General features: G+C 42.4%; 1 protein-coding gene and 1 long non-coding RNA gene across 4 annotated transcripts; both read left to right on the top strand.

Annotated features, from left to right (window-relative positions):
- The first annotated feature begins 3,099 nt into the window (after positions 1-3,099).
- LOC120537217 lies at positions 3,100-6,057 on the top strand. 2 transcript variants are annotated; one of them, XR_005635283.1, is made up of 3 exons: positions 3,100-3,460; positions 5,605-5,642; positions 5,727-6,057. It is a non-coding gene; the product is annotated as an uncharacterized LOC120537217 (long non-coding RNA). The 2 variants fall into 2 exon arrangements; XR_005635284.1 differs by lacking the exon at positions 3,100-3,460 and adding an exon at positions 4,674-4,878.
- Positions 6,058-10,845: 4,788 nt separating this feature from the next.
- On the top strand, positions 10,846-21,707 carry LOC120537203 (transmembrane protein 207-like). Of its 2 annotated transcripts, none has more exons than XM_039765973.1 (5): positions 10,846-10,939; positions 13,073-13,110; positions 13,194-13,232; positions 16,536-16,678; positions 20,411-21,707. In XM_039765973.1, coding segments are annotated over exons 2-5 (393 nt in total). In that variant the 5' UTR covers positions 10,846-10,939; positions 13,073-13,108; the 3' UTR covers positions 20,620-21,707. The 2 variants fall into 2 exon arrangements, with proteins under 2 accessions (XP_039621907.1, XP_039621899.1); XM_039765965.1 differs by lacking the exon at positions 10,846-10,939 and adding an exon at positions 12,157-12,361.
- Positions 21,708-23,109: the final 1,402 nt, after the last annotated feature.

Raw genomic sequence — 23,109 nt, 5'->3', positions numbered from 1 at the left:
CTTGGCATGGCACGTGGCGTTTGTACAGTGGTATCCATCACATTTTGTGCCCTTCTAGCACAAGCAAAATTTTAGTAGGGAATCTAAGCGAGATTTCATGCACTAAGCACCAAATATTTCTCACCAATGCGTTATAGTCTAATTGGACAGTTTTTTACGATTAACATTTTATTTGTTTTTTTTAATTGCTTTTACACTTTGCTTATACGATGAGAACGCTGTGTTAATATAAACCCCTAAATCCTTTTCAGAAGTTACTTCCTGCACTGCATGTAGGTCAGTGTCTCCTGCCTTGTATTCAAAAATCGGGGTTCCCTTTTGCACACATGGAGCACTTGTACGACAGAAAATTAGAACATCTTTTAAATAGTGAGGGGATTATGAAGCCCCGCAAAGCTTCTGAGGCTTCTTCCCGATTGTGTCAGAAAAGGCTTCGAACAACGAGAAACAAAGCTTCGAAAATAGTGACATCTGGTGGATTACAGAAATCATAGCAGCCATGATCTTGACACGGCCCAAGTACTCCTCGCCCTTGTTGATCGGACAGGTGCACCAGGGCACTAAAAGCCCAAGAACACTCTGTGTGTTCATTTTGATCTTATGATAATCATGTTGACATTATTCCTAAAGATGTAATTTACTGCTATGTTGTGTCAACGCACCAGTGTTCACCGGTTGCACGAAGTGCCTAGGATTCTCCCTCTTCTCATGGCTCTTTTAAGAAACTTACTTACTTTTCTACTGCCACTGTTGGAATTATTTTGAGACGTTGGCAAGCTTGCCGTTTGTATCGTCTTCCCTGCAACTGGAGCTAAACTGCTCAGTTATAAAATGGTACGCCAGCTACTACTGCTGGCGACTCAAGTTCAGGCTGATGCAGCCCGACAGCACCGTTATAATAGCGATATAAACAGCAACAAATACATCGGCGAACACTGCCGACATGCTATTGTCACATTAAAAGCCACTACTAATTCTTAATTATGTGAAAATGTATCACGTCATGAGGATTTGTGCTGTGAAGCAATGTGAAAGATTAATATTTGCCCATCAGTGTTTGAAGAATAATTGTCCTAAGGGGCAAAAAGAATCATAATGGGGTTTCAGGGAATAAGCGCATAAGATACGAGCGGCAGTTTCGCATTCCCTGTCAACGCGTATGTGGCAGCGCAAAGATGAAAAGCAGTCAGAGATTTGTGCTGCCTTGTCGAAATATGCTACAGTTGCAAATATTTGCAAGCCTAAAACTCAAAACGTCGAAATGAACAAAACATCTGGGAAAAATCTGGGGTTAAAATGGGAAAGGCATTGGGTTGAAGTACTGGATATGCCTGCTCCCAAATGGCTTAAACGACAAATAATAATATTAGTAGGGTCTATTTTAATGTATTTATTTATTTAAGTAGCTTATTTATTGACTTTAGAATAAATGTATACTGCGCGTGCACAGAAGATCATTTCGATGGGTAGGATGTTTCGTTAGAACACCTGCGCTTCAGTGACGTTTGACTCTTCAGACGTCATCGGTCACGTGGTTGAAAGCTACGCAACATCGCGCTTCAATGAACCGATAAAGGTTTCGTAGTCGCTGTGTCAAACGTACCATCTCTAATTTGAATGAAGGTTCAAGTTGTTTCTGCTTTGGGCAATGTGATTAATAAATGACAGGGAAAGGGTTCAGCGTTTTAGCGACTAAGATTTTGTTTATATACTTGCAATCGGAGGACGGGGTAGGAATACAGCAAGGAGAAACCGTCCAGTGTTTATCTTTCATTACTTCTATTTACAGTTACAAAAATGACAGAATAAGTAATGACACAGTCAGAGGTATAATAAAAGTGGGAGAGATATCTACAAAAATAAACGAAAGTGAGCTGAAGTAGTATGGACATGTGATGAGGAGAGACGATGAATATGTGGACAAAGAGTGATGGGAATGGAAGTACTGTACAGGGAAAGACAAAAGGGAAGGAGCGCAAAACGGAGGTGGGTGAAGAAAGTAAAAGAAGATTTGAAGAAAATTGTCTGATTGGAGAGGAGGTGCAGTTTTCTTGGAGAAATTAACAAAAATTCTAAAGGAAAGGATGTCGCTGGCAAAGTCAGCTGCTTTTTAGAATGTCTGGGTCCAGATGTGTTTCTCCGGCTGCTCTTTGTTGCCACTGCTCAAGTGGACCTTCACGTGGACCCCTGTGTGAATCGGTGAAGTGTCTTTTTGCAGTAATTTAAAAAGTGATACCCTGTGTAGCCCATTTCTTAAAATTATTATAATTATTAATGTAATTAAAACGTAAAAATAGCCGAGAAGAAAATAGAACGTATAATTACGACAAAGGTCTCATTGCAAATGGACCGAATTCCAGGTAAAACCTCCTTTGCCTTGCCAGGACACGATGTGACTCACGATCGTATTTCAAAAAGTGTCGGGATCAGTTTTCTTAGCTCTTTTTCTGCTGCTTCCACAGAACTGAACCATAAACTTGCCTTGGATATCCACTTTCAATTTAGCAGGATACAAGAGGCTGTATCTGATTTTGGCTTTCCGTAAAGGTTGTTTAATGCTATAAAATGCGGCACATTTAGCAGCTGTTGGTGAGAAATCATGAAAAATACAAATGCGGTTATTTTCCAAGATTGCTTGTTTCAGTCAGAAAAGTGACATCACATTTAGTTTAGATTGTAATTTGGAAAAACGTACAGTAAGACTTAGGTTTTGAAGCATTTATTCGAAGTATTCGGCAAGATGCTGATTTCAAGTTCTCTCCCGTTATTTTAAACACTAATTCAACTATGAATTTCACTGGTTTGGACCTTCACGGTTTTCTGGGAGACCCTCAGTTCTGATATTATTCCTTATGTATCCATCTTCCAGTGCATCTACTGTGTCTCCGAGCACTTTGCATTTGCAATTTGCCGCCGTTGCTTTTTCGTCAGCAGTAGATACCAATTGTTCAACTACAGCTGTATTTCAATAGGAATCGTGAATGTTTGCTTAACGTCTTCAAGCTGAGCACCAAGTGCTCTACATTTATTCTCAGACTTACATTTTCTTGTATTTTTTTGCCTAATTCTTTCTAGCATGCATTTAAAGGTTGCCTCAAAGTGATTACTTAAACGTTTCTCCTGATCTTTAATGTCCTGAAGCAGCTTCTCGTTTGTCTTGTGTATGTCCTTTATACAGTACAGTATATTTACTCATCTCCTTTATGCCCCCTTCCAGAGAGCAGTAATCATTGTGGTGATCGTTACCTTCAGCTCGGACTGTTCGTTGTGGTCTTCGATTAGCTATCCCTGCTGGAGTTTGACAACGGGGTCAGTAAGGCCAAGCACAGTTCCAATGAACCTTCAAGAATCGACCAGTTCTCCTGGCCCGACTCACTTGCAGTTTCGCTCCACTCTTGGCTGGAGCCGGTAGTGCAGCGCCAAGTCCTCGGAAAGCTATTCTTTCAACTCTCCGTTCCAGGTTAGTCTCTGGCAGGCCGCCCCTTGATCTCGAGGCCTGTTTAGACTTTAAGCTTTAGCTGCCTTTCCTGTTTTTTTGTGAGCCCTTTTCTGTTACTCGTGCTTGTATATACAGTACTTGCATTTACTTTAAAGTCCCTCGGGTTTAGTAAATATAGGATACCTCTAGATGATAGTAAAAAAACAAAAAGGTATTGTAACAACCGGTGGTTGAGTATTGAAGTTCTCGGAGCCGAACTCTACTGCGCACTTCCCCCAAGCTGGTCGGCCAGCGGAATGCCAGCGTCATGAACGCAGCTGTACCCAGCTCATTAAACAAGCGAACACTCGTGTCCCATACACCGCACGACCCCGAGTGTCTCCGTACATAATTGCATAGATGGAATCTAACAACACACAGCTCTGTCCTTTTGTATCTTTTTATTAGAGCAGATAGTCAGAAACAAAGCTCAACATATTGCGAGGCCATTGCCAAGGTCATTCAGAAAGACATCCTTCTCCATGATGGTAACTGTTACACTTACCACTCCTGGGCTGCAAATGACCCAAGCCCACCCAAGCAACTGCAACACAAACACATATAACATTTATAGTACAACAGGACATCAATTGCCTTGCTTGCCCAGTACAAACAGTAACGTTACAGAAATACCCACAATGCACCATGCCGCGCTGACTGCGGGTCATTTACAGTTTAATAACACCGCTGTTAACAGAGTCCATCTCCCGAAACGGACGAAACCAAACTCCGACCCAATTTCTTAGTGGGAAGATAATTATTGCTTTTGTAACCCTTCCATCTGATTTAGGCTACAAATCGTTTGGCGATATCCTTGGGGAAAGAAAAAAATCTACGATTGTTAAGAATATAAGAATGACCTGGCATGGCAGAATGGAAACACTAACAAGCCTTCAAATAAGCTCAGTTTTTGGCAAAGATTTGCTTCTAAATAAGCAATCTGGTGGGAAGAAAGCCCGGGCCTACAGGCACTACGGCCCACCAGGACCCACTTCATAGACCCCCGCTCTAGTTAATATTTACACACCGATTGTCACGCTGAGGTGTAAATGTGTAACAGGTAATGGTGGAACCTGTAAAACAGCGATTTAATGAAGCGTGGCCCTGCCGTAATGGACATGTAGGACAAAATGTAAATGGGACACTCCAGCCCCTCAGTTCACACCAGCTTGCACGCTCGGGCGTTATTGAACAAATGACATTAGTGAAGGACGTGGGCCTCGGCACAAAGGCAGTCTCACTGGTTCGTTTGGTTAAAGCTACACTGACAGCGAGCAGCAGGGATCACCTACTCCGCTCTGCCGGTGGTCGCACTGCGAGTCGTGGGGCTGCGCGAAGGCGGAATGAGCCCATCGGCGATCGGGGGGGCTCGCGGGCTGCAACTCGCCGCTCTTCAGCAGGTAGGACGGGGGCCGAAGGGGCGAGCAGCACAGTCTGCTTTATGAAAGTGAACATTTGCACGTTCAGATGATGACAGGTCAACGCGGGTGGCGACTATACAGCAGTGGTAATCTGGACAGAGTACAGGGGGATTCGTACTGTTGTGTCCAACCAACAAGCAGCACGGCGCCACCCTCGGGTTTGTTCGTAATGGTCAATGCAGAACCTCTCAATTCATCTTTAGAATACCCCATCAATTTATCTGAGGCGTGATAAACAACAACTGAAATGTAAATCTTCGTATTATTTGGTAGAAACCGTCAGTCCCCTTAGCCAAGTCCCTGTCTGCTTGGTAATTCGTATTGGAGGTCTTTATTTGCGTTAATCTGATTTTTCTCTTGATGCCTCAGCCTCGTATACGGTAGTTGGTATGTGTTCATTTGTTGTTATAAAACTCAAGTGGCTGCAGAAATATTAAAGGAACGGCAACTACCGAATGAGGCGCGAAATATTTGCAAATACGTCGTTAATACAAAACAAAAACAGGCTAGTGGCCATTAGTTAAAATAGCGCGGAGGCGCCGGGCCGAGTACAGTCCATGGACTTCAATCGCTGCTCTCAAGTGTTTAAAACCCCAAACTTTTGTATAGAAGGAAGAACACAGCACATCTGTCGGAATGTAAGATGAATGGACAACGAGCTTACAAGTTCACTCTTTAAAACGTGTTCTTTTTATTTTTTTAAAGGTGGTGCATGCAGATAACTCGTGTGAAACAAAACAAATGTAAGCAGATGAGCGATCCGCCCTCCTTTTGTACTTTTTCCATTTTATATTCTCTGGCTTTTACTCTTTTCATTTTACTTTTAGGTGCACTGAGGTTGGAGACGAGCAGATCTGGTATATATGGTGAGTTGAGTGTATAGGAGATCACTGGAGGGTCTGAAGAGATACGAAAGGTGCCATATAGAAAGAAGTGTATTGGGAGAGATGGGAATGATAGAAAAGAGCTGATGATAAACGGATACGAGAGGTACTACAGACAATAGATACGGAGAAATGAAAGGACACTATACTCAATAGAAAGAAATGAAACGTGCTATAACATCTGTGTAGATGGGATGTGAATTTGTATTTAATATGCTAGAGTATCTGCAGATACTGTATCACATACTGTACGCTTCTCGCAACTGAGAGGATGTAGCGGATGTTTGCCGACTGGCCGACCAACCAGGAGCATTCATTACCAGGTAGGTAACCACACCAGTAATCTGATTGCGACTTTGCCCCCTGCTTGCTTAGCTCGCTAACCCCTAACCCCGCCCCCAAAAAGGGCGTGCTATGGGCCAGCCCCTTCCCATCTCTGCCTCATGGGTAGTGAAGAGGGGAGCTGAACGCACGCTGAGGAGATGCAATTGCTCCTCCGAAATGCGCTCTTAAACGGTGATACAATGGGAAACAAATACATTTTTACCTCCTCAATGCTCGATTAGCTATTGGCTTGCTGCTGCTGCTTGTGCAGTACTGCATGATGTGCATGTTGTGCAGTGCTTCCAACATTTAAAAGCCTGTACAGCAGCTGTCATTTTGTGTCACTGCCTTGTCTTGTGGGATGTATCACGTATCATCCTAAGATTTTTTTAAATAATAATAATGATAACACATTTTATTTATTTGTAGGTGCCTTTCTAAACAGTTAAGGACACTGAACAATAGACAAAACACAGATTATAAAAAAAGAGTAAAATATAAAAGTTAAAATCAGTCAGAGCAATTGTAATCAAAGTGAAAAAGCAGTCTTAAACAAATGAGTTTTAAGTTTAGATTTGAAAAGTGAAAATGACTCAATATTTCTAAGCTCAGGTGGTGGTGAGTTCCAAAACTGGGGAGCAGAGCAACTGAATGCTCTGCTCACCATAGTGGTAAGACGGATGAAGGGGACAGTCAAGTGGATGGAGGAAGAGGATATAAGGGTACGGGAGGGAATGGCAACATGCAGGAGGTCAGACAGATATGGAGGGGCAAGGTTGTGGATAGCCTTAAAAGTTTGTAGGAGAATTTTGAATTGAATTTGGAAATGAACTGGAAGCCAATGAAGCTGCTGCAAAACGGGAGTGATATGGTGAATAGAGGGGGTTCTAGTAATGATACGGGCAGCTGAATTCTGGACCAGTTGAAGCTTATAAAGAGATTTGCGAGAAAGACCAAAGAAAAGGGAATGACAGTAATCCAGCCGAAGTGACATGGCTATGAACAAGGGTAGCAGTGGTGCGGGAGTGATTAATGTTACGCAAGTGGAAATATGCAGACTGGGAGATGGCAGTGGATTTCTGTTGGGTATCACTGAGGGCTTCAATAGCATAGTGTTCTCATCCCATCTGTTGACGTTTTCCCCAATTATAATACATGGCTACATAGGACCGCCACCACCAGTAGAGCTCCCCATAATATCACAACTACTGAGTGTTAACTTTGGTCCAGAGACCTTTCACCTCTCTCCTCGGTGTCTCATGACATTCTGTATTCACCAACATGTGGTACTGCTCCAAAAACTCCTACTCCAACTACAAGTTCAGAATTCTGTGTAGACTTTACTCTACTTCGCATAAACACCATCTGATGAGCCTCATCCAGGTCCTCCTTACATTTCCACGGCACCTTCCTTCATGTCTCCTGGCACTGCTCTCCCATCTTTTTCTTTTGGTCCCACATATGTCATCTGTTATCTTTACTTTCTTTACATATGATGCTGTTACCTCAAAGCTTCCTTCTCTTAGGCTTTTGTATGCTGCCATCATTTAACTCCCATCAACCTCAATTATTTTGTCTTGCTACTAAAGCAGCCAAACTAATTCTGGAAGGATCCGAGTGTGTTACTGTGGACAAACTGTCAGTCCTCAATTTATAAAAAGTCTGAATTATTGTATGCCACCCTAATTTGGGGTGTTCATAAGAAATGCAATGATTTACTTCAAGAGGTAGGAAGTACATAATAAACAAGAACAGTTGTCTCAGATATTTTAAAATGTAATTTCAAAAGCCAACCTCATGTTAATTCCAGAGAAATTAGTTGACTGGGAATGAAGCGCTTGTTGGGCTGAATGGCCCGTTCTTGTCAAAATTGTTCTAACATGGTAGCAACTATGGCTCAGCAGACCAAGAATATGGAACAGAAGAGGGGAGATGGACCACAGACCACCCGTTTTAGAACCTCATTGAGTCAGTGTCATGTTTTAATCAAGTGTGCACTCTGGTGAAATTTAGACTTCCTTAATGTATTTGTTTAATGTAAAATTCAAAATATTCCAGCATATTTTACATCATCTCTTTTCTAAATTGGCATAATCATTCATGCAAAATTTACTTGAAAATGATTTTGCAATTTCCACTTTCGTCATCAGGTACACTCTTCAAAATAATGGTTCTTTAACAGGTTTTATGGTTCTTTGCAGCCAATGAAGCCTCAGCACCACACCAGTCTGATCCCCAACAGGCCTGTCCCCATTGGCTCTCTGATGGTTTTGACTGTTCTGGAGGATGAGGCTCCTGAGGGCTTTCCTCCATCCCCATCAAAAACGAGCAGCCTTCCTATGGGTGGCTACAGCAGGGATACTCCCGGAGATCAGAAAGGAGTCCTGTCTGTCTTCTCAGAGCTGTGCAAAGTTTTTACAGTGGCTGGAGTGCCAATAACCCTAACCCCATTATTTCCCTGTAAGCTGGAGGAGCACTTGCAGGGCCAGATGCAGTTTAACATCATATGGCAGCTGGGTCCAAATTTCAGGTGGCCCATTTGGGTAGATGCGTGGAATGTCTTGTCTCTCCAGTATGACGATCACTTTCCTCTGCTGCTGGAGGAGCTGCATAAACCCCAATTTCAGTTGTGGCACTTTCTGAGATGCTCAGACCTGGGACTGGCCAGATCTCTGTAGGTGGGTACACCTTTTATTGGTCTGGTCACTCTGATATCTGTTGCTGTGGCAGATCGGCTCCTTCAGATGGTGTCTGATGTCACTCCTTTCAACAAGCGTATTATGTTATCTCAGTGTATGCTCTGATCAGGGTGAGTGATGTCTCTGTGAGTGAGATATTTTATTTGCAATTTTGCTCAGAAGGTTGATGGGTGCCCGTGAGGTGACACTCCTCTGGTCATGGGTGATTTCAATGCAACCACTTGCACCAACAGGGCTGGCTATGAGGATTGTATTGGTCCCCATGGGTCTAGTGACCGTGTTGAAAATGGCTCCATGAAGGTTCAAGTTGTTTCTGCTTTGGGCAATGTGATTAATAAATGACAGGGAAAGGGTTCAGCGTTTTAGCGACTAAGATTTTGTTTATATACTTGCAATCGGAGGACGGGGTAGGAATACAGCAAGGAGAAACCGTCCAGTGTTTATCTTTCATTACTTCTATTTACAGTTACAAAAATGACAGAATAAGTAATGACACAGTCAGAGGTATAATAAAAGTGGGAGAGATATCTACAAAAATAAACGAAAGTGAGCTGAAGTAGTATGGACATGTGATGAGGAGAGACGATGAATATGTGGACAAAGAGTGATGGGAATGGAAGTACTGTACAGGGAAAGACAAAAGGGAAGGGCAAAACGGAGGTGGGTGAAGAAAGTAAAAGAAGATTTGAAGAAAATTGTCTGATTGGAGAGGAGGTGCAGTTTTCTTGGAGAAATTAACAAAAATTCTAAAGGAAAGGATGTCGCTGGCAAAGTCAGCTGCTTTTTAGAATGTCTGGGTCCAGATGTGTTTCTCCGGCTGCTCTTTGTTGCCACTGCTCAAGTGGACCTTCACGTGGACCCCTGTGTGAATCGGTGAAGTGTCTTTTTGCAGTAATTTAAAAAGTGATACCCTGTGTAGCCCATTTCTTAAAATTATTATAATTATTAATGTAATTAAAACGTAAAAATAGCCGAGAAGAAAATAGAACGTATAATTACGACAAAGGTCTCATTGCAAATGGACCGAATTCCAGGTAAAACCTCCTTTGCCTTGCCAGGACACGATGTGACTCACGATCGTATTTCAAAAAGTGTCGGGATCAGTTTTCTTAGCTCTTTTTCTGCTGCTTCCACAGAACTGAACCATAAACTTGCCTTGGATATCCACTTTCAATTTAGCAGGATACAAGAGGCTGTATCTGATTTTGGCTTTCCGTAAAGGTTGTTTAATGCTATAAAATGCGGCACATTTAGCAGCTGTTGGTGAGAAATCATGAAAAATACAAATGCGGTTATTTTCCAAGATTGCTTGTTTCAGTCAGAAAAGTGACATCACATTTAGTTTAGATTGTAATTTGGAAAAACGTACAGTAAGGCTTAGGTTTTGAAGCATTTATTCAAGTATTCGGTAAGATGCTGATTTCAAGTTCTCTCCCGTTATTTTAAACACTAATTCAACTATGAATTTCACTGGTTTGGACCTTCACGGTTTTCTGGGAGACCCTCAGTTCTGATATTATTCCTTATGTATCCATCTTCCAGTGCATCTACTGTGTCTCCGAGCACTTTGCATTTGCAATTTGCCGCCGTTGCTTTTTCGTCAGCAGTAGATACCAATTGTTCAACTACAGCTGTATTTCAATAGGAATCGTGAATGTTTGCTTAACGTCTTCAAGCTGAGCACCAAGTGCTCTACATTTATTCTCAGACTTACATTTTCTTGTATTTTTTTGCCTAATTCTTTCTAGCATGCATTTAAAGGTTGCCTCAAAGTGATTACTTAAACGCTTTCTCCTGATCTTTAATGTCCTGAAGCAGCTTCTCGCTTGTCTTGTGTATGTCCTTTATACAGTACAGTATATTTACTCATCTCCTTTATGCCCCCTTCCAGAGAGCAGTAATCATTGTGGTGATCGTTACCTTCAGCTCGGACTGTTCGTTGTGGTCTTCGATTAGCTATCCCTGCTGGAGTTGGACAACGGGTCAGTAAGGCCAAGCACAGTTCCAATGAACCTTCAAGAATCGACCAGTTCTCCTGGCCCGACTCACTTGCAGTTTCGCTCCACTCTTGGCTGGAGCCGGTAGTGCAGCGCCAAGTCCTCGGAAAGCTATTCTTTCAACTCTCCGTTCCAGGTTAGTCTCTGGCAGGCCGCCCCTTGATCTCGAGGCCTGTTTAGACTTTAAGCTTTAGCTGCCTTTCCTGTTTTTTTGTGAGCCCTTTTCTGTTACTCGTGCTTGTATATACAGTACTTGCATTTACTTTAAAGTCCCTCGGGTTTAGTAAATATAGGATACCTCTAGATGATAGTAAAAAAACAAAAAGGTATTGTAACAACCGGTGGTTGAGTATTGAAGTTCTCGGAGCGAACTCTACTGCGCACTTCCCCAAGCTGGTCGGCCAGCGGAATGCCAGCGTCATGAACGCAGCTGTACCCAGCTCATTAAACAAGCGAACACTCGTGTCCCATACACCGCACGACCCCGAGTGTCTCCGTACATAATTGCATAGATGGAATCTAACAACACACAGCTCTGTCCTTTTGTATCTTTTTATTAGAGCAGATAGTCAGAAACAAAGCTCAACATATTGCGAGGCCATTGCCAAGGTCATTCAGAAAGACATCCTTCTCCATGATGGTAACTGTTACACTTACCACTCCTGGGCTGCAAATGACCCAAGCCCACCCAAGCAACTGCAACACAAACACATATAACATTTATAGTACAACAGGACATCAATTGCCTTGCTTGCCCAGTACAAACAGTAACGTTACAGAAATACCCACAATGCACCATGCCGCCAGCGCTGACTGCCGGGTCATTTACAGTTTAATAACACCGCTGTTAACAGAGTCCATCTCCCGAAACGGACGAAACCAAACTCCGACCCAATTTCTTAGTGGGAAGATAATTATTGCTTTTGTAACCCTTCCATCTGATTTAGGCTACAAATCGTTTGGCCGATATCCTTGGGGAAAGAAAAAAATCTACGATTGTTAAGAATATAAGAATGACCTGGCATGGCAGAATGGAAACACTAACAAGCCTTCAAATAAGCTCAGTTTTTGGCAAAGATTTGCTTCTAAATAAGCAATCTGGTGGGAAGAAAGCCCGGGCCTACAGGCACTACGGCCCACCAGGACCCACTTCATAGACCCCCGCTCTAGTTAATATTTACACACCGATTGTCACGCTGAGGTGTAAATGTGTAACAGGTAATGGTGGAACCTGTAAAACAGCGATTTAATGAAGCGTGGCCCTGCCGTAATGGACATGTAGGACAAAATGTAAATGGGACACTCCAGCCCCTCAGTTCACACCAGCTTGCACGCTCGGGCGTTATTGAACAAATGACATTAGTGAAGGACGTGGGCCTCGGCACAAAGGCAGTCTCACTGGTTCGTTTGGTTAAAGCTACACTGACAGCGAGCAGCAGGGATCACCTACTCCGCTCTGCCGGTGGTCGCACTGCGAGTCGTGGGGCTGCGCGAAGGCGGAATGAGCCCATCGGCGATCGGGGGGGCTCGCGGGCTGCAACTCGCCGCTCTTCAGCAGGTAGGACGGGGGCCGAAGGGGCGAGCAGCACAGTCTGCTTTATGAAAGTGAACATTTGCACGTTCAGATGATGACAGGTCAACGCGGGTGGCGACTATACAGCAGTGGTAATCTGGACAGAGTACAGGGGGATTCGTACTGTTGTGTCCAACCAACAAGCAGCACGGCGCCACCCTCGGGTTTGTTCGTAATGGTCAATGCAGAACCTCTCAATTCATCTTTAGAATACCCCATCAATTTATCTGAGGCGTGATAAACAACAACTGAAATGTAAATCTTCGTATTATTTGGTAGAAACCGTCAGTCCCCTTAGCCAAGTCCCTGTCTGCTTGGTAATTCGTATTGGTGGTCTTCATTTGCGTTAATCTGATTTTTTCATCTCCGAGGTAGTTGGTATGTGTTCATTTGTTGTTATAAAACTCAAGTGGCTGCAGAAATATTAAAGGAACGGCAACTACCGAATGAGGCGCGAAATATTTGCAAATACGTCGTTAATACAAAACAAAAACAGGCTAGTGGCCATTAGTTAAAATAGCGCGGAGGCGCCGGGCCGAGTACAGTCCATGGACTTCAATCGCTGCTCTCAAGTGTTTAAAACCCCAAACTTTTGTATAGAAGGAAGAACACAGCACATCTGTCGGAATGTAAGATGAATGGACAACGAGCTTACAAGTTCACTCTTTAAAACGTGTTCTTTTTATTTTTTTAAAGGTGGTGCATGCAGATAACTCGTGTGAAACAAAACAAATGTAAGCAGATGAGCGATCCGCCCTCCTTTTGTACTTTTCCATTTTATATTCTCTGGCTTTTACTCTTTTCATTTTACTTTTAGGTGCACTGAGGTTGGAGACGAGCAGATCTGGTATATATGGTGAGTTGAGTGTATAGGAGATCACTGGAGGGTCTGAAGAGATACGAAAGGTGCCATATAGAAAGAAGTGTATTGGGAGAGATGGGAATGATAGAAAAGAGCTGATGATAAACGGATACGAGAGGTACTACAGACAATAGATACGGAGAAATGAAAGGACACTATACTCAATAGAAAGAAATGAAACGTGCTATAACATCTGTGTAGATGGGATGTGAATTTGTATTTAATATGCTAGAGTATCTGCAGATACTGTATCACATACTGTACGCTTCTCGCAACTGAGAGGATGTAGCGGATGTTTGCCGACTGGCCGACCAACCAGGAGCATTCATTACCAGGTAGGTAACCACACCAGTAATCTGATTGCGACTTTGCCCCCTGCTTGCTTAGCTCGCTAACCCCCTAACCCCGCCCCCCAAAAAAGGGGCGTGCTATAGGCCAACCCCGTCCCATCTCTGCCTCATGGGTAGTGAAGAGGGGAGCTGAACGCACGCTGAGGAGATGCAATTGCTCCTCCGAAATGCGCTCTTAAACGGTGATACAATGGGAAACAAATACATTTTTTTACCTCCTCAATGCTCGATTAGCTATTGGCTTGCTGCTGCTGCTTGTGCAGTACTGCATGATGTGCATGTTGTGCAGTGCTTCCAACATTTAAAAGCCTGTACAGCAGCTGTCATTTTGTGTCACTGCCTTGTCTTGTGGGATGTATCACGTATCATCCTAAGATTTTTTTAAATAATAATAATGATAACACATTTTATTTATTTGTAGGTGCCTTTCTAAACAGTTAAGGACACTGAACAATAGACAAAACACAGATTATAAAAAAAGAGTAAAATATAAAAGTTAAAATCAGTCAGAGCAATTGTAATCAAAGTGAAAAAGCAGTCTTAAACAAATGAGTTTTAAGTTTAGATTTGAAAAGTGAAAATGACTCAATATTTCTAAGCTCAGGTGGTGGTGAGTTCCAAAACTGGGGAGCAGAGCAACTGAATGCTCTGCTCACCATAGTGGTAAGACGGATGAAGGGGACAGTCAAGTGGATGGAGGAAGAGGATATAAGGGTACGGGAGGGAATGGCAACATGCAGGAGGTCAGACAGATATGGAGGGGCAAGGTTGTGGATAGCCTTAAAAGTTTGTAGGAGAATTTTGAATTGAATTTGGAAATGAACTGGAAGCCAATGAAGCTGCTGCAAAACGGGAGTGATATGGTGAATAGAGGGGGGCTCTAGTAATGATACGGGCAGCTGAATTCTGGACCAGTTGAAGCTTATAAAGAGATTTGCGAGAAAGACCAAAGAAAAGGGAATGACAGTAATCCAGCCGAGAAGTGACAAGGCTATGAACAAGGATAGCAGTGGTGTGGGGAGTGATTAATGTTACGCAAGTGGAAATATGCAGACTGGGAGATGTTATTGATGTGGAACTGAAAGGATAAAGTAATATCAAGTATGACACCCAGATTCTTAACCTGTGGGGAAGGGGACACAGAGGAATTATCAATAACAAATGAAAAATGATCTGTTTTGGATAATGCTGATTTTGTACCAATGAGGAGAACCTCAGTTTTGTCACTATTTAATTTAAGAAAGTTTGAAGAAAACCAGGATTTGATTTCACCTATGCAATCAAAAAGTGAGGAGGGTGGAAAGGAAACAGTAGGTTTGCTAGTAAGATAGAGCTGGGTGTCATCAGCATAACAATAGAAGCTAATGTTATATTTACGAAAGATATTGCCAAGGGGAAGGAGGTAAATAATGAAAAGGAGGGGCCCCAGGACACAGCCCACCTGAAGTAACAGCAGTGGGTTGGGATGTGAAAGTTTTAAGGTTAACAAACCTTAACCTGAGAGGTAGGATCTGAACCAATCTAGTGGAGTGTGGGTAATGCCAATTGAAGATAATAATAGACAGATTATAATATAAACAATCCTGGGACGAGACCAGACTTTTTTCAACCATGTTCAGCCATGCACCCGGTACTCTCACCTCTCATTCCTGTGAATTCGTTTGTCAGACACAGTTCCTGCTCTCTCAGCTCTTAAAAAATTTAATATTTTCCTCACTTTAAGTTCCCAATTAAAGAAGATGTATTATGTCCAAATCATTTGAAGAATTTCATCACGAAGGGTTATTAACAGAAAAAACGAGTACACGGGCAATCCTAGCAACGAGAAACGATGAAGTCAAACGAATTAACGCCAAAAATGTCAATCGGTTACACTGCAAATTGGTTAAATGCGTATCAATAGATATTATATGTGTATATATATATATATATATATATATTAGTGATGCGTGGGTCACACCCTTGCACAAGAGCCCAAAAAAAAAAAATCTGATTTATTGATGTGGATATGCTAACATTGGCTCCTGTGACTCTAAATTGACCCTTTACTGGTGAGTTTAGGTGTGTGCGCTATGACTGGAACCCCATCCATGGTTGGTTCATGTCTTTCTTCCAGTGTTACTACAATAGACTTTGTCTCCCCACAGTTCTGTAATGGAAGACACAGGCTCAGAATAAGGTATCCTACATAGATGAGTGTTTGGTCGTGTTTTTCCCTACACTTTGACCTGAAGGCGATGGTTCACATTGCTGTTGTTGCGGCTGAATATTGTCAGGTAGCATTTTAAGGATATCGGTGTAAAAACTTCATTCAGTCTCTTAAGTGTAGTAGCTTCTTAGCACTTTGAAAGTGGTTGTTCAGACCAAGAATGGTGCAGACATGGTCTTCCAGCCCACCCAAAGCAGCCTCTTACTTTCTTTTTGATTCTCCTGCGTCAGACTCCAGTTCCTCAACCCCCTAATCTGGATTGTCCAACTCAATAGATCAAGGCAGCTTTCCTCAGGATTAGAGACATTTGTCCATTGTTTAAAGCACACAACACATACAGTATGAGCAGACAGAGGTCAGTATCTACTACAGTATATGTTGGCAGTACCTAACTTACTGTAATTTCATAGTTGTCTGATTTTAAGATCTTTATAGAGAATAAGCCTGCAGATCTTGTTTATGGAGGGTCACCTTAGGCTTGTCAGCCATACAAGCATTTACTGCATGTTATATATACCCTATGAGCATCCTTACAATGGGTACTGGAGTGGAGTGGGGGTGCTGGAGAAATTTTGGCTTATCTGCATACTGAGACACCCCCACACACACACACACACTGCCTGTATAATAAACAATGACGGCCTGCAAAATCTATCCATGTGCCTTTCAGCCATTTCTAATGTCGCTTATAATGGCTCTTGTACATATAAGTGACATTCAGTCTGGGTGTCTCCACAGGTTTTGCCTGGCACTCCTCACTCTACTTGTCCTCTGCTTAGTCCTTCTCTGCTGTATCCGGACCTGGCTGCTCCGTCAAAACCACCTGGCAGCAACGCGGACCCTCACAGTTCTGGCGCTGAATGACTCGGATTCTATTTATGGTGAGTTCCCGCTGGTCACTCTTAAGTGCAGTAACGTACACTTCTGAGGACAGCTACTAGTCATTATAATTTTAAGAAGACCTCTGAGAGACCGGAGTGCCAAAGCAGTGTAGTGGTTAGCCATGCAGACGGATTAGTTACATTCCACCAGTTTTCTTTTCCCACATACCAAAGCCGTAGGTTGGCCACTTTAAATTGGTCTTTTATGAGTAGTGAGTATGCCCTGAGATGTCCTGGCTGTTGCTTTACACTCCAATATCTGCCACCCAAAATTGGACTGATGGATGAGAGAGCATTAAAACACACATGAGCTAAACAAAACTCTTATGTGGCACATTTTATGTTTTTTCTCCATGCCTTTATTCAAGCTGAATGTCAAGTTTCGGGACATGGTAGGACTGGTTATGTGTATATGTGGCCTGCAGTGGTACTGTGCAGCAGACACCAAAGCCATAATACACGTAAAGGAGGCCAACATTATAAATGGGGAATGTTATTAACAGAATTTGGAGACAGGAAGGAGATAAACAAAAGGACCCTCAAAAGTGTCAAATGAAGAACACCTAAAATCCTAGCTGGACCACTGAACCTATCTGACATAAGTTTGGTGCCCCTGCCCCAACTGGTGAGGTGCATATCACACTTGATCACTTAACAAACAAACAATACGTACCTGTACCACCTTTCTCTGGACTCCTCTTCTCACAGTAATTTCTTGCCTCCCAACTCCAAGTTTGTAGACCTTATACATGGGATGGGCCAAGATCTACTTTTGCAGGGCTGGAAACCATTCCTGGGGTGGGGAGTGTCTCAGCAAACTCCCAGAATTCCCCTCAGCAACTGTCATCAACAACAGTGGATGCTAAATCCTCCCCTTAAAGAGCCAATCAACCCCTGGCCCCTTGTTCATTACACAAATTAGCAGGAGGCCTGGTACAACTTCAAAGGTCTCCCTGCTCTCATCTCTCAGCTTGGGGATTTCCTGCATAGTTTCTGTTTTCCCCCCTGTTGTGCTTGGAGCTCCAGAGCTACAATTCTCTCGAGGCACTGGGCCCACTATTGGTGGACTTGTGTAACTGGCGATTACATTATTGTACAACCCACTAAAGCACAGGCATTCAAGTTTACTCCTGGTCGGCTACAGTGGCTGCAGGTTTTTGTGTCAACCAAATTTCTTGATTCATTGTCCGTTACTGCTGCTCAAGCCTCATGTCTGTGCTTCGTCTTTAAGTTGTGTTTTATGATTTCCAACAGTTATTTGCTTCTGTAAGCCTTAAATGGCTGCATTCATGCTTCAAATTGACTCTTGTTTTCTTAACCAGCTGCTAATTAACATTGATTATATTAATTATTTAATTATTACTATTCATTAATTAATTATATTGAGGTGGAAACGACAGCAACTCACCATCTGCCTTGGCCCCATTTAGACCTGTGTGCTCATCAGGGAGTGTCTATTTATCTCTCTTCTTCTAAACAATTAAACACTAAGGTCAGTGTAGCCACTCCCACTGAGCAATCTGATTGGACATTTTGGCTTTGGTGACACGATGAGAGAGGAGGTGTGAGTGGGAGATACACGAGGAGGAGTAAAGATGTATGAAGCATGCTGGGAGAGTCACCTACACAAACGTCAAGTATGAAACCGGACTGGAGATAAGAAAAGCGTCTCGAAAATAATGAAAACCTAAGATGCAGGCCTAACGGGAATGCACTGTAGAAGAGGAGCACTGGTTAAAAGAGACATTCACACACCCAAATACAGACGAAAGGGCTGAAGGTACACATAGGGCAAGAGATATAATATTTGAAAATGATTGTGTTACCTGTCTCAGGTACTGTAGCTAATACTAAAATAATTGGATAGAAATGGAAGGGAAACAGTTGTATTAAAAAACAGAAAAGTACGCGTGTGCCCAAGGCCACAAATCATTTAGAAAGGTAAAGAATTACACATTAAGAATGACCTAAAGGCAGAATGAAAACACCTACAAGCCCTAACTTAAGTAAGGGCTGTTAGTGGCAAGGATTGGCTCCTAATTGCAGTTAATATGGCTCTCCACGTCTGAACTTGAGCCCTCTTGCATTGGAGCGTCTTATGGCCCAACACTTGTTTAGACTGCTTTTAGCCCCAGTCCTGACCAGGCACACTGCACAATGTACTTTTGACAATTGGAGCAAAGCAAGTTAAGGACATAAACAAAATCTGATGAATGAGAGACCCCCATTCAGCCCATCAAGCCCATTTTGTTTAGCTAATAGCTGAGCTGTCCCATTATCTCATCCAGACACTTCTTAAAGTTTGTCAAGGTTTCTGCTTCAACTATATGTCTCTGTAGCTTTGTTCCAGTTTCCCACAATTCTTTGCATGCAGAGGAACTTCCTAACTTCAGTCCTAAATGCACTTCTATTAATTTCCACTGATGTCCTCGAGTATATGATGGTTCACCCTTAAGCTGAAAGAATTCTGCTGGATCTTCTTTATCAGTGCTGTGAAGGATTTTGAAAACCTGTATTAGGTCCCCATGGGGTCTCCTCTGCTTGAGACTGAACAAGTCGGATGGAGTAGAATATGTCCTTAAAGTCTGGTTTTAACATCCAGTGCTTTAGATGTTTTTTTTTTGTGTGTGTGTGAAGTTACCTAGGTCATAGACTGGTCCACTTAAAGTACAGAAGGTTTTTATCTCCCATTAACTGGCCGCAGACTAACACTGGCAGTATGAGTGCAACAGGTTGAAGATTCTGCCCCCTACTGGCATTGTGTAACATTGCTCACGGAGTCTGAAGAGATCGTTCCTCTCCCACACTATGCGACTCTTCAATTCCACTTGGTGGGGTAAACAATATTATACAAAATTATTGTCTGTCTGTTATACTTTCATTGTTATCACTCCTTAATTTAATATTGTTCTTTATCAGTATGCTGCTGCTGGAGTATGTGAATTTCCCCTTGGGATTAATAAAGTATCTATCTATCTATCTATCTATCTATCTGAAGAGGGAGGCCATGACTACTACTCCACATGCTCTTAAATCTTCTTATTCCTTTATTTGGGTCAGCAAGCAGGTTTTTCTGGTACTTCAATGTTACATGCTAGCTTATTACTGCTTGGTGTCTTAACTCACGTCTCAACATAAGCACTCATGTAGAGTGAGATCTGTACGAGTGAATACAGCATCCATGTGCCTCCACTGAAATAAACATCTGCACTGAAAAATTAACTGCATTAAGACATCTTGGATGCTGACAGCAATGAGCACAGCTCACAATAGTTATTCAGTAGAGCATTCTGGGATATGCTACAGTTTTTCCAAAATAACCGCTCAACTACTTCAGATCCACGTCCCTCGTTCTGGGTATTTCTATGGAATTAGTTGACACTTTGGTTGTGATGCGACTTTAGAATGAGCACACTGTATGCACGCTAGTGGCTTGACTTGTGGCCACTGCTGTTTGTATTGGCGACACATTTTTAGGACATGTAGATGGACTGATAGACATCTGAGGTTCTGCTCAGGTGTGTCCTTCTCCATTATGTTGGTCCCCTGTATAATTACCTGCTTATTTTTGTCTTTGATGTTTGGATTTCAGGATAATAAAAAAATACTGGGAAGTAGAAATGATCAATGTGAAACACATACAACTTTATGCTAAACTGCTCAGTGTCCCCCCCACATGAGGCATAACCATATGACCACTTGTGCCTCTGAACTTTTCTTTTGTCTTCACAGTGAGCGAATCATCTCAGTTCCCCCACCCTGGCAGCAGGATTCACTGTCGTCCTTCAGGAGTGAGCACTGTGTACACCGGTACCCAAGACTGTACACTCCCTCCTTCATATGAAGAAGTCATGAAGACTGTCAAGTTGCAGATCTCCAGTTATGAAGCTTCTGTGGGTTCTGCTCCGTTGTGGTCGAGTCTTCAACCAAAACCTGTTTAGTTGGACCTGATACTTCAAAATGGTGCAGGGGTTACTTCTGCCTCTCAGCTCAAGCCACTTTGACCCAATCATGGTCTGCGTGGAGACTGAGTGTTCTCCTTATGTCCTTGTGGGTTTTATTCTTCTAGGTTTATAAGGTCATTATTGTCACATGTACAGAAAATAGTGAACTTCATATTTGCTTGTGCTAATCAACATGCAGCACATTGTCACTCCCCAGTGCCATGGGTAGTGAATATTGGTGCTTAACCTTGAAACTCTGGTTTTCCTTACTTGCAAAATCATAATATCAGCATTCTAGGAGAGAACAAAATAATTTCACTGATCTGAGTTACAAAAATTTGAAATACTTCTTATTGGTTGTTGATGGTTTCCTTGCACGCATCACTGCTTTTAAATTGGCCACGTTTAAATTATTGTGTATGAGGATGTCCTGGCAGACAAGGTTGGTTCCTGCTGGGATAACATCTCATCTCAATCCAAAAACCATTTTCAGAAAATAGATGAATGGATTTGGTCAATGGTCGTCCCTCCTGGAAGGAACACAAAGCCTTACTTTTAGATTAAGCACATTCCTGAAAAGTGTCAATTTTTTAAAGGAATGCCAAGCAAATAAAGAAGTAAGTCGGCCCTGCTTGTGTATAGAGCCTGTTGAGACGAGATGCCGTTCCCTGATGTAGTCATAAGATGGCAGAATTGCACCACTTTGTAGCCTTACCGAGGCGCGCGGTCCTCTTGTTTTACCAGACAGGACGAGGCGCACGAACACTTCTCTCTAAGAGCTGGAAATTCCCACCATGTAGAATCGACTTCACCAGGACTGCAGCTCCCAAACTGATAAGGAATGAAAAATGGAAACACTTAAGCTGATCGGGGACTGCCGTGTGGCTGACATTAAAGATCCAGTGACTTGTGGTGAGGTTCATGGCTGGTGAGGCACTGACTCCTTTAGAGTCAGATTTACAAATATATGAACGCAAAAGAGTAGCTTATTCACAATTCAACTGGCAGCATGCACAATGATTACTGGTTATGTTTCATATCTCATCAGCATACTTTAGTAGTTTTTAAATATTGGATTTTTTTTCTTAGTCTGATCTGATTGGAATCATACAGAAAACAAATTTATAGCACAGACCGGATAATCATATTTTATGTTAATAGTTTTTTTTTGTACTTTTAATGATGCCTCATCTGCCTCTGAAAAGATCTAAGGAGTGCAGTGTGCTGGGACTGAATGTGCTGCACACTGGCATCTCTGGTTGGTGTTTTTATGTGTAGTTTTGTACTGTCCAGACATTTTTCTTGATTGATTGCACTTTTCTTATTTATCTTTCAGTATGAATGGCTTTGTCCATTTGTTAGATACCTTAGTCTTTTGGGGTTATTTTGGTGTTGAGAGAATAAACTATTTCTGAAATTGTCATTTTGTCTGTCCTCAGTGTGAGCAATGGGTCTTAAACTGCTTTATGTGTTGCTGTCTCACTCTACTATTTTGATCTACTGCTCAGGATTTTGTCATTTGTTCGGTTTCTTGAAGTTCTCATCTGCCATGGGGTTTCTGCTTTGCAATATGATACAGTAGGTCGCCAAAAAAAAGAGTTTTAGAATTATTTTACTCTCGGAATACCAAGAACTTCATAAACCGCAAAAACAACCACAGGCAACTAGAGTTACAGGGACTGAGACGGGGAAAGAGAATAATGATCTGGATTGATGTGACGGGTTCTTGCCTCCCTTAAAAGTCTTACAAACTCCAACTAAAGAGGCATGTGGCAGCCTTTAACAATAATAATACATTTTGCATATAGCTCCTTTCCCTTTATTTCTCTTTCAAGTTTTAGGTGGCCTTCGCCAGAACAGGCCATGATGCAGAACTGATGGAGTGCTTGCCTTTCACAGTGTGAACTGCTACTGATGTACAGACACTAACAATGGAGTAGGCTACATCAGGAAAAGAAATCCACAGCCTATATACATCCATCCATCCATTTTCTAACCTGCTGAATCCGAATACAGGGTCACAGGGGTCCGCCGGAGCCAATCCCAGCCAACACAGGGCACAAAGCAGGAACCAATCCCGGGCAGGGTGCCAACCCACCGCAGGACAAGCCTATATACAGTATATTGCTAATTGGCTTCAAAGAAGGTGCAGAACGGTTTGCTTTTCTGGGTTAGCATGTCCACCTCCTTTTGAATTTCCAGTCTGTCTCTGACACATCCTTGAAGGACGTCAAACATTGAAAGCTCCATCAGTGGCATAGCTAGAGTTCATGCCGCTTGGGGCGGGGCAGTGCTTCAATTTGCCGCCCTCCAACATATCTGAATATGTTAACCTATTTAAATAGAAAATTAAAATGATATATAGAAAAAAATAACAAAGTTTGCATAGATTTATTCATTTATAAAGAAACCGCAATAAATTTTCACATATAATTATTTATAAGCATCAACTAGACAAGAATATAGTATAGACACACTAATAAGCCG

The sequence above is a fragment of the Polypterus senegalus genome, chromosome 1, assembly GCF_016835505.1.
Source record: "Polypterus senegalus isolate Bchr_013 chromosome 1, ASM1683550v1, whole genome shotgun sequence".
In the NCBI taxonomy this organism is placed as follows: domain Eukaryota; kingdom Metazoa; phylum Chordata; class Cladistia; order Polypteriformes; family Polypteridae; genus Polypterus; species Polypterus senegalus.
Note: the sequence above shows the minus strand (reverse complement) of the source record. Positions and strands in the feature narration are given on the sequence as shown.